At 43.6% G+C, this 16,573-nt stretch overlaps 1 protein-coding gene across 7 annotated transcripts in view; it reads left to right on the top strand.

Moving 5' to 3' along the window:
• The window catches only part of EFCAB8 (EF-hand calcium binding domain 8), a 1,715,964-nt gene that overhangs the window by 528,749 nt on the left and 1,170,642 nt on the right, over positions 1–16,573 (top strand). For all 7 annotated transcript variants that reach the window (XM_078651814.1, XM_078651813.1, XM_078651812.1 and 4 more), the window contains one exon: positions 11,158–11,279. In XM_078651814.1, coding sequence (XP_078507940.1) covers positions 11,158–11,279 — 122 coding nt within the window. The remainder of the gene's footprint in view (positions 1–11,157; positions 11,280–16,573) is intronic.

A 16,573-nucleotide genomic window follows, 5' to 3' on the forward strand; every position in this document is an offset into this window, starting at 1 on the left:
GGCGGTGCTGCGCAGACAAGGGTGGTTAAAGGCTACGGCATTCAGACTGGAGGTCCAGAATAAAATCTTAGATCTTCTGTTCAACGGCGAAAACTTATTCGGCAAGCACGTGGATGATGCGCTGCAGAGTATCAAGAAAGACACTGATACTGCCAAAGCTTTGGGAACTCTGCAATACATAAAGGTTCCTTTTCGTGTCTCTAAGAGTATGGGCCAAATATCATACAGAGGAGGATATCAGCAAGGGAGATATTCTTCTTATACATCCACTTCTCAGCCCTACCATCAGCAGTACACACAGCGACAATCAGGAGGTTATTCCAAATCTGCTCCAAGAGGTAGGGGAGGTCGTCACGGTAAGGACAACGTCCGACGACAATGACAACCTGCGAAAGCTGATCCCACCGGATACACTGAGATCGAATGTTCCCCTTGGTGGAAAGATTTCCCGTTTTCTTCACAATTGGTAAATAATAACCACGGGCCGTTGGGTCCTTAACATTATTCAATTTGGCCACACTCTAGAATTCCTTCAGACACCCCCTCGGACGCCACCGATGCATCACAAGGTCAATCATTTGCATCAAATCCGGAAGGAGATTCGGACAATGCTCCGATAGGGAGCCATAGAACCGGTACCGAATTCTCAAAAAGGAGAAGGATTTTACTCCCGATTTTTTTATAGTCAGGCAAAACATCCTACAATGGCGTCCTATTCTGGATCTCAGATCCCTGAATACCTATCTCAAAAAACAGTCATTCCGGATGATTTCTCTACAAGACATCATTCTACTTTTAAACCCGGGGATAATATGACCACTTTGGACTTACAGGACGCGTACTTTCACGTCCCAATACATCCTGCACACAGACAGTACCTTCGTTTCATGGTGGCCGGGGAACATTATCAATTCAAGGTACTGCCTTTTGGCCTCAAATCAGCCCCTAGAGTGTTCACAAAATGCCTGGCTCCAGTGGCGGCTGTTTTAAGGAAACAAAAACATCAGGTTTTTCCTTACCTAGACAACTGGTTGGTCAAGGCACCAACAGAAGCCCTAACCAGAGCGTCAACAGGGGCGTGCATAGACTTGTTCACCAAGTTGGGATTGACTCTGCACGAGAAAAAAATCATCCCTTCAACCAAAGAGACAGATAACTTTTCTGGGAGCAATCTTAGACACGGAGAAAAACAAAGCGTTCCCCTCCACAGAAAGACAACAAAAAATAGTGTCCCACTTCCAGAGATTTCTAAAAAGAGAGTATCTTTCAGTACGCAGATACAAACCATTGCTAGGGATAATGTCATCTTGCATTCCCCTTGTGCCTCACTGCAGATTCAGAATGCGGCCGTTACAAGAACAGCTCGACCTCCAATGGCGTCAAGCACAGGGGTCCTTCGAGGATGTGGTGTGAGTGACACCGGTCATGCTGCAGGCAGCAGCTTGGTGGACACATCAGCGAAACGTCTCTCAAAGACTCTCATTTCTCACAGCTCCAGCCCCATTGGTAGTGACTACAGATGCTTCCCTGGAAGGATGGGGGGCATTTCTGCAAGACCTTCAGGTCAGCGGTCAAGGGAAATTAAAAGAACAACAACTACACATAAACTTGCTGGAACTAAGGGCAGTGCGCCTTGCATTGCTGGCTTTCCTGCCACGGATCAGAGGTTCGTCCGTGTTGATAAGAACTGACAACACGACTGCGATGCACTACTTAAACAAGCAGGGAGGCACAAGATCTCTCCCCCTTTCTAAAGAAGTGCAGAACATATGGAAATGAGCTCTACAACAAGGAATATCCATGTCTGCAGAACACCTACTAGGGGATCAGAACACCAAAGCAGATACTCTCAGCAGGCTCAAAACTTACTGCCACGAGTGGGAGTTGGACCAGGGAGTCCTGGACAGCATTTTTCGGACATGGGGCAAACCAACGGTTGACCTCTTTGCCACAAGGGAGAACAAGAAATGCCGGTTCTTCGCAAGCTGGCTTCTCCAGGGGGGATCCTGGGGGAAATGTGTTTTCGATGGCATGGTTCGACGTCTTTGCCTACGCCTTTCCCCCGATTCCCCTTCATGGGTCCTCAGGAAAATAAAGAAAGAGCTGTGCAGGCTGATCCTGATAGCCCCTAGGTGGCCCAGACAGCACTGGTTCGCGGAGCTTTTGCTGCTATCAGAAGCGCAACCTATTCGCCTACAGCCGATACCGTCACTCCTGACAATGTCCCAGGGACAAGTGCTCCATCCGGACCCGAAATCCTTGCACTTAGCAGCCTTTCTCCTGAGCACTGTGAGTTCCAACATCTGAATATTTCGCAGGAGTGTAGAACCATCCTCTCGAAGGCTAGGGCAGAGAGCACAAACAAAACCTACAGGATGAAGTGGAAGAGGTTTTGTCTCTGGTGCCAACGGAATGGTACCCATCCTCTGACGGCGGCACCTCATGAAATCATTCCTTACATCTTGCTATTAGCAAAGTCTGGCTTAGCTCACACTTCTTTAAAAGTGCATTTAGCTGCAATATCCCGATACAGAAGATCTGCATCAGGCCCTTCCTTATGGTCATCCAGGATCATCAATCAGTTTATGAAGGGATTATTCAGAGTTTTCCCTCCAATAAAGCCTCCTCCACCGCTCTGGAATCTCAACATAGTATTGTCTCAATTGATGAAACAACCTTTCGAACCCATACACAGAGCTGACCTAAAAATGTTGTCTTGGAAAGTGGCGCTTCTCCTCGCTCTAACTTCAGCTAGGAGTGTAGGAGAACTACAAGCTCTCACAATTCGAGACCCTTTTTTGCAGTACAAAGAGGACAGAATGATTCTGAGGACTAATCCAAGATTTATTCCTAAAGTGCCTACTGATTTCCATTTGAATGAGCCATTGGTGTTCAGAGATGTCTCAAGTTCTATCTTAAAGAAACCAAAGGTTTTCGAAAATCTTCACAACTCTTTGTCGCCTTCAGTGCACCCAGGAAAGGTTTTCCTTTATCAAAACGTGGAATTGCCAGATGGATTTCCAGTGCAATTGTTTACTGTCATCAAGCTGCTGGGAAGCCTCTGAACTCACAAGTTCGTGCCCATTCGACGAGAGCAGTGTCCACGTCCACGGCGTTATTTGCAGGAGTGCCTATACAGGATATCTGCAGAGCAGCGACTTGGGCACCTATGCACTCATTTACCAAGCACTACTGCTTGGAAGCAGCCGCAGAGACGGAAGCGGCGGTGGGAGAGGCGGTGCTGAGAAGGATCATCCAGTAACGGTGAGCCTTTTTTACATCCCTCCATCCCTTTTTGTCTTGTTTACAAAGTTACATTTATGATACTGTACTAAGCTTTATAATGCACAAGTGGTGTTACACAAGGTTGAAATATAAGGAACAAATGTGCTTTGTGATGTTACTGCTCACTATTCTAATTCAGGCATGTGAATCTATAAAAGTTCCAATACTGGAGTAAGAAAACAAGTTACTTACCTGTAACTGTAGTTCTCCAGTATTGGAAGCTTTCATAGATTCACATGCACCCACCCTCCTCCCCGGAGAGGCTCACCTTGGGTTTGGCACGACAAGTGTTTGGTATGCACAAGTGCCGAAAATCTGAGGGGCAAGAGGTTCTCTCAGGAGTGTTCTAGAGGGTGAGGACTGCTGATTGGTTCAGGGAAAAGTTTGGGCCTTTTTTACATAACGAATGCTTAGGGTTGCAACAGGAAAATGGGCCTAGGCCTCTTTTCAGTTTGCTATACTGATATGCATTGCTTTTTTATGAACCTCTAAGTGCTTTTTAAAACCTCCTTTTGAATCAAAATCCTCAACTCCTTTGTGACCTCCAAAAAGTCTCTTTAACAAATCTTTGAAACACAGTAAAGTGTCTCCTGAGGTTGTAAAACTGACTGAAATTATGCATTCTAGATCTGAGCCATCAACTCCAAAGAGAAATGCAATAGCCAAACCAATTTTATTATTGTCAACAAGACCAGCTTGGGTACCACTGTCAACATAGACAAAGAAACCTTCATCATCCTCGAAGACACCGCCATCATCATAGAAAACCTGATCATAGTCAACTAAATCACTAGCTAAGCTGCCAACAAACATCACCACTATCAACACAGACAACAACATGGATGACTACGATGTTGAACAAGACGTGATCAACAATGTAGTCTAGGACACGGTCAACAACAACACATATCGATGGCTCTGTTGACAACCATTTCCACTATATTACAACACTATCGATGACATAGTCAATGACAGTCCAAGTCCCTAAAAACACACCAGGATCACCCTCATCTCTAAAAGTCATCTCCATGCCACTCATACCAGAACAGACCACACCTAGCACCTCCATACCCACCTCACAATTTTTTAAATACTGAGTGTTCGGAAGAACATGATGATGATGATGATGACGATGGTCCATTAGGCCTTGCATAAACCCCAACACAATTAAAGGTAAATATCAAGACCGAGATGAGGACGAACATGAACAAGCTGAAGAGCCTTGTTCAGCAGACCATACCCATTCACATGGTCCAGATACCAAAATATCTAATCAGTCCTCCCAGCATGATCAGGATGACTCTTGGTAATATAGCTCGACGACCCATATACACAGGATCCACAAACATTACAGGAAGCTTTGGTACCTTTTTCTAAAGCTCTAGTCAGAGATTTACGGCTCATGCTTATGAACTACTATAAACAATTTCTGGAATCTTTGCCTGACCCTAATACAACTTTCAAGACAAGCTTCTCCTAAGTTAAGACCTGAAATGAGACCTGCAACTCCAAACACCCCCACGCGTATTCATTCAAGGTTGATAGCATCATCGTCTCTAATAACACACTCACCTTTGACAGCCCACTCTAATCCTTCAATTACAGTTGACACTTATACAGATGAAGACCAAAGCGACAATCAAACACAGAAATTGTTTTCGCGTTCCACTTGCCCAGAAAGGATTCTTTTCACATGAATCCATTCTGAATTGTTGAAATGCCTCATCCTGATCTACCAAACCAGGTCCGCACTGAACCGGAATTCAAGCATCCCAGGACTGATTTTTCCTAGATTGCTTCATCAGCCAGTCATTCTATCCATCACATTGTTTGTGTTCTTCAGTTTTCACCCTAAGTGGAATGGGTATGCCCAAACTTGGGTCCTGTGTACCCTGTGCCACTGGACCCAAGCTAAACCTGACTGATGAGCCCTAATCAGGGTGAAACTGGTCCTAGGTTGCTTGTGTTCCGGTTCAGGAAGGATCTGGTCTCTCAGTTGGGCTGGACTGTTCCCATTGGAGCTGAGTGATGTCTGATTTGCATATGCTGGGTCCAAACTGAGGTGGCATGGTGTGCAAAAGAACAATGGATTGGGATGCGGCACTGAGTAATTAGCAATGGCTGAGAGTAATTCTAGCATCCAATCCATCACTTTTTGTATACTTTTTTTGTATACTACTCAGCAGACACTAACCATCACGAATAATGGGGGAATGTTTTTTTACTCTTATAGAGACGTGCGCGGTGCCTATATAGGCGCCACCTCAGTGTGCTGATGTCAGTTCTTTGCTTTCCATGCCAGTCAGTGCAGATCCCGAGAGAGGTACCCCCACTCACTTATAGACCAACCCTTTTTTGACTCCTTTGTCGAATACTTCTTAAAACTTTGTCTCCTGGTGTGCAGGATGCCTCCAAGAAGGCAGGGTTTACGGCATGTGGTTCTTGTCACTGCCAGATGTATGTGACAGACCCACATTTGGTTTGCCTGTGGTGTTTGGAGCGCAATCATGATGCCAAGATGTGCAAAGATTGCCAACCCATGGTGCTGAGGGTCCGTCAAGCTCCTTCACGGCTTATGTCGACTGAACCCATGACCTACCAGATCTCGGTAGTGAGCAAGGTCTGAGATAGTTTGTGGAGTTGTACCTGGCGATCGTCGTCCAACTCCAAATCGTTGGGTAAGTCCCACAAGAAAAAAACAGTAGTATAAGAGGTCTTCGACTTTGCTGTGCAAGTTTTCAGACGAGTCATGGGGCCGTTGGCACTCGAGGGCTAGCTCTGTGGTGGAGCATAGACTGTCTCTGCACCTCCCTGAATTTCCGGGAGCTATAGCGATCTCCACCCAACTAAAAGAACTTTGAGTCCATTTACCTCTGTTTTAGGTAGCCCAACCCCTCTGAAGTGCCCATGGATCTGGGAGGCGCCCTTAGTGGTCTTCTGGTGATGGGTTCACCCATTGGCGCCAGTCAGGCCCCAGGGTCCAGTGATGGATTTGGAGCAACGTTAGTTGAGCGACCACAACTTTTCCTGGCACCCGCTCCTGTGCTGATGCCCCCAGCACCAACGCCTAGTGGTGGCACTGCCCCATCATCATTCCTGAGTTCGATACGGATCTAGATGTGTGTCATGAAACACCTGCTGTGACATCGACCGGTGGCAGACACCCCATATCAGAGCCAGTGCCTTATTCCTATCACAGGCCTGGAGTGGATGATGATTAGGAGGGTTCTATGGTCCCTTATGGTTCCCACGCCTTAGGAAATCCAGAGGACCCTTGGTTTGAGGATCAGGGGAATGCCAGTGGACTGGACACCTCCCCAGAAACTGACTGGTCTCTCCCCCTACTGTGGCTACGGAGGAGGGTGCTTCATTCGAAATGGTGGTGTGGAGGGTGACTGATGTCCTGTACCTTACACTACCCACAGTGGTAGTCAAGATAAATGTCTTGACGGTGGTGCTTCAGCCGAGACTTGCCCCCACAGAACCATTACTCCCATCTAATGAAGCCCTTACCAATGTTCTACTCGAGGCTTGGTACAAGCCCTGCACAGGACAATTGCCTGCTACCATCACTCCGCCCCAGGGGAGCCCAGTTTACTCACCCAGCACCCCACTCTGGAGAGCTTGGCCGGGAGATATAGGATAGTGCATTGGAGATGCTGAATTGGAAGCAAAGTAATAAAAATAAAGATACATAAGTACATGGATGTATAAGGAAGTTAATATATGTAGATTTAGGTTGTATTTCATAAACTCGGACTTTCAAGTGTTGCTGTACTTTAAGTTAATTTATTTGTTTTTATTAATTTTGTTTTTATTAATTTTTTTGTAATTCAATAGTATATAAATAGTTATGATAAAACATTTACATATTTATGTTGTCACCTATATACATGTTCAACATAGAATAATATACCCATAAGTAATATGTACATTTGGTAAGCAGAACTAACGAATGTCTATATATTTAAAAACATAATTAAACACCTTTATACAAAGCAATACACATATGTATGTATTCATCTGGAGTCCAAATAAATGCTTATATACAGAGGGATATGCTGTACATTTATGTTTGAGAATGGTGGTTATGTGGGGAAGAGCCAACTCTTGACTAGTCTTCTGAATATGAGGTAGTTATCCGCATATCTTATGTTTGGGAATAAAGAGTCCCATAGTTTGGCTGCTTGAACAGAGAAGGATGTGACACCTATGTTTTTTTTCTTGTATGATGAAATTTTAGGCGAGGTGCCAATCTAGAGCGGAGGTTCCTTTGTTGAATGTATTTGCTGAACCCAGTTTACACCCACTATCAACTTTACCTCACCAAAAATTGCCTTATCTGTCGCCTCTGTCTCAGTTAGGCCTGAGCCATGAATCTGTCAAATGAAAGGTGCCACTTTTATTAGCAATTACTTCAGTCGGAAGATTTACGAAATCCAGGCCTTTACAATCAAAGAGCCTTTTCTCCAGTTTAAAGATGAAGTGATGCTAATGAGGAATTCTCGTTTCATATCTAAGGTGCCCATTTGAAGAAACCAGTAATATTAAAAACTTATTTTCAGAATCCAACCAAAGCATTGGAAAGTACACTTCATGCTTAAGATGTTAAGTGGTGCCCAAAAGGCTCTATTGACAGAAATAAATCTTCCCAACAATCTGATAAGTTATTCGTGTTCTGTGGCTCCCTGCAAAGAGGACAACCACTGTTGAAAAAAGGGTTAGCTTACTGGGTGTCTGCAGTCATCATCTACTACCATAATAACGTGGGATATCGGAATTAAGGAAAAGACAAAGTACATGCAGCATGTACGATGGGACCCCCTCAAAAGAACAAATTGTGGCCAAGGAACAGAGGGGAACAAGAACATATCATAATGTAGTGGGTTGTTCCTTCAGTGGCCATACATTTCAATTATAGGTATACATCCACAAATTTCAAAATGGGTGACAGAAAGGATTATTTTATACTAAACAGAAGTTATTCAAAAATTACTTTATTTTCTTTTTTCATTCCATATAATTACTTTTTTTTAAAAAAAGAGACATTTCATGTGAAATGCATCTATTTTTTTGGAAAAGAGAAACTTTTACTTCATACATATAAGCAATAGTAACACAAATAAGTCATAATTATACACAATGACACAAATCATCAAGAAAATACCCCTTGATATCAGACATACCAATCAAAACTGCTCACATACTAACACTCATACCACAATCAATTCACATCTCAAAATGAGGAAAAGGAACTGGATTATAGTTGGCAAGATCACAATGCCAATCCTAGGGCCCCAAGATGTAATTTTCGGCCCCTGCAGGTCTACGCGCGTTTCGGCGGCTCTATGCCACCTTCATCAGGACCTTTTTCATCACGTTTCATTTGTACAGATACCAAGGGATAATGAAACACCAATATGTCCTATCGCCTCAGATCATGTAAACAGATTCATGTGTGGAAATATAAAAGACCCACAGCATCAGTAACTCCATGCAGAGAGGTGTCTGTACTCATAAATGGTCCCGAAAATCTTGACAGCAAGTGACAGGTACTTCTTCTAATCCAGATAGCTCTCTAATAAGCTTGATGATGTCGGTATTTTAGAGCCCAAATTTACGTGGCCGAGGAGGGGTTTGGGTTCAATTTCTAATAATTTATATCAGTGGTTTGAATCCATTCCATTGAATGCAGGTCCTCCATAGTTCTAGGTCCCTTGCATCTCGTAACCGCACGCCGTCGCCCCTCACCACTCCTGGAAGACTCGACAAAGTACATTCCAGAAGAAGTGTGTCCACACCAACAATGCAGCTCGCTGGAATTCCAATAGTGGACATTTCCAGAGCAGCGACATGGAAAAACAGACATGTTTACACAACATTACTGCCAGGACTCAACACTTAACAGAGATAAAGCAGATACGACACTTAACAGACATACAGCAGTGGGACATGCAGTACGATATCATCTTTTTCTTTAACGTGAGCCTGTTTTTCTCCTCTGTTTATTCCAACTATTATCTGTATAAGTTACAAATAACTGCTTGCTACTCTGATTCGAACATGTGAATCAATGAAAGATCCAATAATGGAGAAATTGAAATGTACTTACCTGGAACAGTAATCCTCCAGTATTGGTATCTTTCATAAATTCACATGTGACCCACCCTCCTCCCCATCTTAGGCTCACCTATATTGCATGAACTTTAGATACATTTGTATTATGAAATCTGAGCCTTAGGACCTGGCTGGTGAAGGATGAAATGTGTTCCAATTGGATGAGGTCCACATCATTGTAAAATTAGGTGAATAGGCTACTTCTCTGACTATGTCAACGTTTTCTGCCTATACTTAAAATTGTACTGCCCTCTATGTATACCGTGGGACTCCCAGCTCAATTTCATGGATGATTCAAGCATTTGAATCTATGAAAGACACCAATACTGGAGAACTGCAATTACAAGTAAGTACCTTTTTAATGTCCAGGTGATATTAGTTCCTCCATCCTTTCTTCAAGACTTATGAGAAGAATGGCATTATCCACCATGTCGAAAACAGCTGACAGATCATTGAGCACGACTGTGACTTGCTTGCTATCAACCATTGTCATGAGGCGTACCTCTCTTGTGCTGACAAGGGTGGTTTCAGGTCTCTTCTTTGATCAGCAATCAGATTAGAGATTGTTAAGAAAAAAAGTGATTTTGTAGTTTGTTGTCTTGTTATCTCTTTTCCTGATATTTTGCTATGATAGGGGAGGTTTGATAGTAAACATTATTTTAGCAAGAATTAATGGCCTACTGGCAGTTTCTTCAAAATTTTATTTGTTACTGTGTGTTTCAATGGGATTGAAACAATACCCATTGAAAATGTTGCATTGATAGTGCCAGCTATTGATATGAGTAATTACTTTATACATGATGGTGTGAATGGTCCTGCTGGTAGATGGAATGCCTTGACTTTTTAAGTTATGTTTACAACAGCCCCCATCTAATCTGCTTTGAAGGATGTATGAGTGTTTATATACTGGCAAGGCGCGATTGTATTGAAAGCTATGGTTTTGTCAGAATGAATTGGTAGGATCCCTGTGATTTATGAGTGGAAAGAAATGTGTCTGCATTGGCTAGCTCACTGTGGTTTGGTGTGGGGGGATTTGGGGTTGGCTATGTGTGTGTGTTTGTGGCTTTGTCTGAGAGCATAACTCATGAGGAATAACCTGCACTTCCCTCACTGAATGTACATAGTGTGGTGCAACAGCAGGGGCCTCTAGCTGGTCTTACTGGGTCCTAATCTTTTTAGCAATGTACTGTCCATAAGGCTTCAAATGCAACTCATAGATACAATGGATCTCAGTTTGCTTACCTCCTCACTCCTTTCTCAAGTGCATATTCCGCCCCAAAATATAACCTACTGCTTTCCACTCCAGCAGAACACATGCCACTCATTTCCTTACTCCACCCAAATCCTCCAAGACCCAAGTATTTGTTTGTCTCCCGTTCTCTTTAGGCAGTGCCGTGCTGCTTTCTTTTCCTTTTCCTCTTCCACTTTCTCACCCCACAGCATTGTAGCTTTAAATATTTTTACTATAGGAAAGCCAACACTATTGTATCCAGATAGATGTATCCACAGTCCTAGAGGAGAGAGGCTTACATTATGAAAAGCACGATTAGAAATTATTTGATTTGTGAGTATAACTAGCAATATAGTTTAAACTACATTAGTATGAGAAAAACATGCATTTGCTTTCAAAGTAAGGAAACCTCCTGATTTGTTCACCCTTCACCAGACAACAATCTGATAATCCACTAACACTAGGTTATTAATGGGGCTTGAAATCACTGGTGGTTTGAATGTTATTTCATGTTTTTCTCTCAGGACAGATGGCCAAAAGGCTGTATTTTCTGTTGGAGATGCTAGAGGAAACATTCTGATCTTTGCTTCCAGTGACGCAGTACACCATGGCCTATTTAATCTGGAAAGCTTCATGATTAGACCAGGTAATAAATGCTGCATTATTCTTTGGTATACTTCAACTATGTGCATAAACAGTTTGAAAAATATATATTACCACGCTAGCTTGGTCAGAACTGTGTCTGTGGGCTGTTGTTTCTGAGCATGATCAATCTCATGTTTATTGTGGGGTGCATGATGCATTTAATGTGGTTGGGCCTGTTGGTATGTGGTGTACTATAGTCAATAGTGTTAAGTGTGCTCGATGTCTTTAGTTTTAGGTCTCTCAGTTGTTAGTAGAAAGTGTCCAAATTCTGAGCCTGAGATATTTTGTGTCTGAAGTGTGTGAAATCTGTGAAGTGTACTTTGCGTAGAGTGTGCTGTTGGCAAAGTTTAGAATAAGAGTGTTTGGTATCTACGTTTTTTGGCTTGTAGTGTGTGTGTATTTCATGCAAGATTGCCTCCAAATGGCATTTCTAGCAAGGAATGAGGCCAAATCACTGAGTTTCACAGGTAACAATCTGATTGGATGTTCTGAAATATTTCTCCTTTTGCATTCAGTACTTTATTGGTCATGTCTCAAATGCAGTTGCAATGCTTCTTAATAGTGCATAACATTGCACATTTTAAGAAGAACACCACTATTTTTCTAGATAAATGCACTGTGTGCTGAATAGGGTCACATGTGCCCTGATGGAACTACTCACAGTTTTGGTTTATTTGCAGGAGTGGGTGTGATTGTTTCTATTGCGAAAGATGCATGTACTCTTAGAGCCGGGCTCTTCCTGGTCTTAATATTTGGTTAATCCTCCAACCTACTGGCTGTACATGAAACTACTTCCATATCTGTTTTATATAGAACTTTAATTTACCTCTACCACTTAAAGGTTCACATGTTGTACACAGCATTCACTCCATGCTTTCACATGTTCATTTCCTCACCATTTATGTTTTTTTCTGCACATCCGAGAATGCTTGTGTTCTGCTCAGCAAATTCCTAGACACCTGAATTCCGGGGTTTTGAATTCATTTTCTAGAGACTCTTTGTTGCTTTTAATCTCTCAGTCCCCTTTTTTTCAGCTTGCATAGCTTATATGCAACACTCCGGCTTTAAGCCATTAGGGCCCTCTGCAGAGCTGACTTGCACAATATCTGCAACTTGCGTAAAGGGAACAGTCATCGAGAGCATGCCTGTACTTTGGGTGCCACAATTGACACAAAGTCCTTTTGTACTATCTTGACACCCCAGCATAACAAAGATTCATTGGTCCTAAGAGAGACTTTGGATTCCATTACCAGGAAGAAGTATTAGGAGGTAAGTATATGGTGTCCTCTTCCGGGATGCAAAAATACCATGGCACAAGACCATCTACCACAGTACTTCAATTTTTGTTCCAGTTTGACCCTGTTGCCACAGTCCATAGGAACAAAACGATACCAAAGGGGATGATGGACGGAGCGTTTGAGCAAATCAAACACTCACCCCCAGTCAACTGATCTGGGTTTAATCCATCACCATTCTTTAGCTTACTCCACCACCCCAGTTAAGACATGGCCATGTGCAAATCAGTCTGACCCTGTGCCTCATGGGAACAGTCCAGCCCGAACTGCCAAGCCATGTCTTCCCTGGACCAGAAACAAGCATCCTGAGACTGGTTTCGGATTCATAAACCTCATCAGCCAGGCTATCTTGAATCCAGTGGTAGAGTGAGCAAGGGACCCACGTCTGGGCATACCCTGCCAATTTAGGGCGAACAAAGCGATACCAAAGGGGATGATGGACGGAGCGTTTGAGCAAATCAAACACTCACCCCCAGTCAAGTGATCTGGGTTTAATCCATCACCATTCTTTAGCTCACTCCGCCACCCCAGTTCAGACATGGCCATATGCAAATCAGTCTGACCCTGTGCCTCATGGGAACAGTCCAGCCCGAACTGCCAAGCCATGTCTTCCCTGGACCGGAAACAAACATCCTGGTACCGGTTTTGGATGCATAATCCTCATCAGCCAGGATATCTTGAATCCAGTGGTAGAGTGAGCAAGGGACCCACGTCTGGGCATACCCTGCCAAGTTAGGGCGAACAAAGCGATACCAAAAGGGATGATGGACGGAGCGTTTGAGCAAATCAAACACTCACCCCCAGTCAACTGATCTGGGTTTAATCCATCACCGTTCTTTAGCTCACTCCACCACCCCAGTTCAGACATGGCCATATGCAAATCAGTCTGACCCTGTGCCTCATGGGAACAGTCCAGCCCGAACTGCCAAGCCATGTCTTCCCTGGACCGGAAACAAGCATCCTGGGACGGTTTTCGGATTCATAATCCTCATCAGCCAGGCTATCTTGAATCCAGTGGTAGAGTGAGCAAGGGACCCACGTATGGTCATACCCTGCCAACTTAGGGCAAGCAAAGCGATACCAAAGGGGATGTGATGGGTATGCTCAGACGTGAGCCCCGTGCTCTCCACGCCACTGGAGTCAATCTATCCAGGTTGATGACGGCTGATAGCCAGAAACCGGTCCTAGGATGCTTGATTCCGTTCCAGGGAAAACATAGCTTGGCAGTTCGGGCTGGACTGTTCCCATGAGGCACAGGGTCAAGGCTGATTTGCATATGGCCATGTCTGAACTGGGGTGGTGTGGTGAGCAAAACAAACAATGGATATAGGCCCAGATCTCTGTACTGGGGTGAATGTATGACATTCTTCTCCATTCTGTCCATCAACTGTTGTTTTTTCATTTGTCACCCCGAGTGGGACGGATATGCTCAGACGTGAGTCCCGTGCTCTCCACGCCACTGGAGTCAAGCTATGCTGGCTGATGACGGCTGATAGCCAGAAACCGGTCCTAGGTTGCTTGATTCCGGTCCAGTGAAGACATGGCTTGGCAGTTCGGTCTGGACTGTTCCCATGAGGCACAGGGTCAAGGCTAATTTGCATATGGCCATGTCTGAACTGGGGTGGTGTGGTGAGCAAAAAAGCAATGGATTTAGGCCCAGATCTCTGGACTGGGGTGAATGTATGACATTGTTCTGCATTCTGTCCATCAACTGTTGTTTTTGCACAGTCCAAAGGAACAACATGAAGTACCTAAGTTTTTTCAGTTTATTTGAGTGTTTTTTACATTTTTGGTGTGTTAGTTTTGTAGGACAGTAGGGTGCAAAGTGATTTAAATAATTTGAAACCATGTACAGTTGCTGGTTTGTGCCAAACCACCCGTGGAGGCCAGCATATAAGCGTCCGTGTGTGCTAAATATTTTCTTCTCCATCGATTCCCAAGAGATAGCCGGCACTCCAAAAGCTGCTTCTCAAATTTTACTGAGGGATTTGACACATTTCGACTGTTCAGCAGCCTTGTTTACGATACCTAGTGCAAGTACAACTCTGTCCTTTAATCCTGTGTGTGATAAAAGACCTCTGCTTTCGCAACAGCGCTGCCAACATAAACAAAGGACCAGAGTAATAATCACAAAAGTGGTGCCCATATTGTAGCATACTCCATACAACAGCCCTGTATAGATACATGAACAGTGATAACATCTACTTGTAACATTCAAGTTCATATTGAATATTAAATATAAACCTATATAAATCCAATTCAGATTGCTCCACCACTAAATCCTCCATAAAGTAAAGGAGCATTCCAATATTTGTCTACCACAAAATTCATGAACAATTTCATAATCCCTCTTAATCAATGTGGAGCGGAGTTGGCCTACGCCTAGAGTGGTCGTCCTTGAATCTGTGGAACTGGGTTCGAGTCTCGGCAACGACGCTGAACATCCTGTGATTCTGGGCAAATCACTAAATCTGCCCGTGCCTAACAAAAAATTAATGTGTCCTCACGTAACACACTGGTGCTATGTAAAGCACTCTGATACTCGATACCTTCAGGTCAAAATCGCGCTATATAAAAAAACCAAAGAATAAATGTATTTTACCATACTTGGTTCCAGTGCTCGCTATGCCACCAGATTCAAGCTGGGGAACAGGGTCAAGACTGATTTGCATATGGCTGGGTCTAAACTGGAAAGGCATAGCGTGCAAAAATAACGATGGATTTAACCCATATCTGTGACTGCGGGTTAATGAATAATTCAGCATTCCGCCCATCATCTGTTCTTTTTGCATTTGTTCCCCTAAGTAGGAAGGGTATGTCCAGACATGGGTTCCGTCCCGTGCTCGCTACGTTGCCAGATTCAAGCTAGCCTGGCTGATTAGGGGTGTTACCCCGAAACCCCTCCCAGGATGCTTGTGTCTGGTCCAGAGAAAACCTGGCCTAGAAGTTCGGGCTGAACTATTCCCGTGGGGAACAGGGTCAAGTCTGATTTGCATAAGGCTGGGTCTAAACTGGAATGGTGTGGCATGATAAAAAACGATGGATTTAACCCAGATGTGTGACTGGGGGTGAATGTTTGATTAATTCAGCATTCAGTCCATTATTTGTCCTTTTTGCATTTGTTGCCCTTAGTGGGAAGGATATGCTCAGGCTTGGGTCCCGTGCTCTCTACGTCACCAGATTCAAGCTGGCCTGACTGATGAGTGGTGTTACCCCGAGGCTGGTCCTAGGATGCCTGTTTCTGGTCCAGGGAAGACGTGGCCTGGCAGTTCAGGCTGGACTGTTCCCCTGGGGAACAGGGTCAACACTAATTTGCATATGGCTGGGTCTAAACTGAAATAGCGTGGTGTGCAAAAAAACAATGGATTTTACCCAGATCTGTTACTGGGAGGGAATGTTTGAATAAGTCAGCATTCCGGCCATCATCTGTTCTTTTTGCATTCTTATCATACATGCATATTATATTGTAAATTAAACAATTTCCATACATTATCATCATAAATGTAACTCATTGTACGCGGGAGGATGCAAGCAGTATACTCTCCTCCATTTGCTGTCAACTGCTGCCCCTTATAAGAAGGTGTAGCCCAAGTGGGCTGGCTCCTACAATTCCTCGTTGAGGCTCTCTCAAAGAGAATGGCATAAGCATACAAAAGTAACCATAAAAAACTTGAAATCTTATTCAAGGCACTATTACCTATTAGAGAGCATTGTCATTTTACTGTAATTAGAGGAACGTGTACAGTTCTTTATTTAAATTCAAGCTAAAAGAAAAGGCTTAATGCAATCCATTTCTAAAATGAAGCTAGAATCAAGTCTCCTAAGGTTACTTTCCCTGTCTCCTCCCCATATAACTTTAGGCATATGCGCTACACCACTGTATTTTAATCCTAAATCCATACTCTCATGCCCGATAATAAAATGCCTGGCTAATGGGTATGGTATATCATCATTCCTGATTTGAATCATGTATTTTCTAAACATTTACAATTTGTAAAAT

This window comes from Lissotriton helveticus, chromosome 7 (assembly GCF_964261635.1).
Source record: "Lissotriton helveticus chromosome 7, aLisHel1.1, whole genome shotgun sequence".
NCBI classification, from domain to species: domain Eukaryota; kingdom Metazoa; phylum Chordata; class Amphibia; order Caudata; family Salamandridae; genus Lissotriton; species Lissotriton helveticus.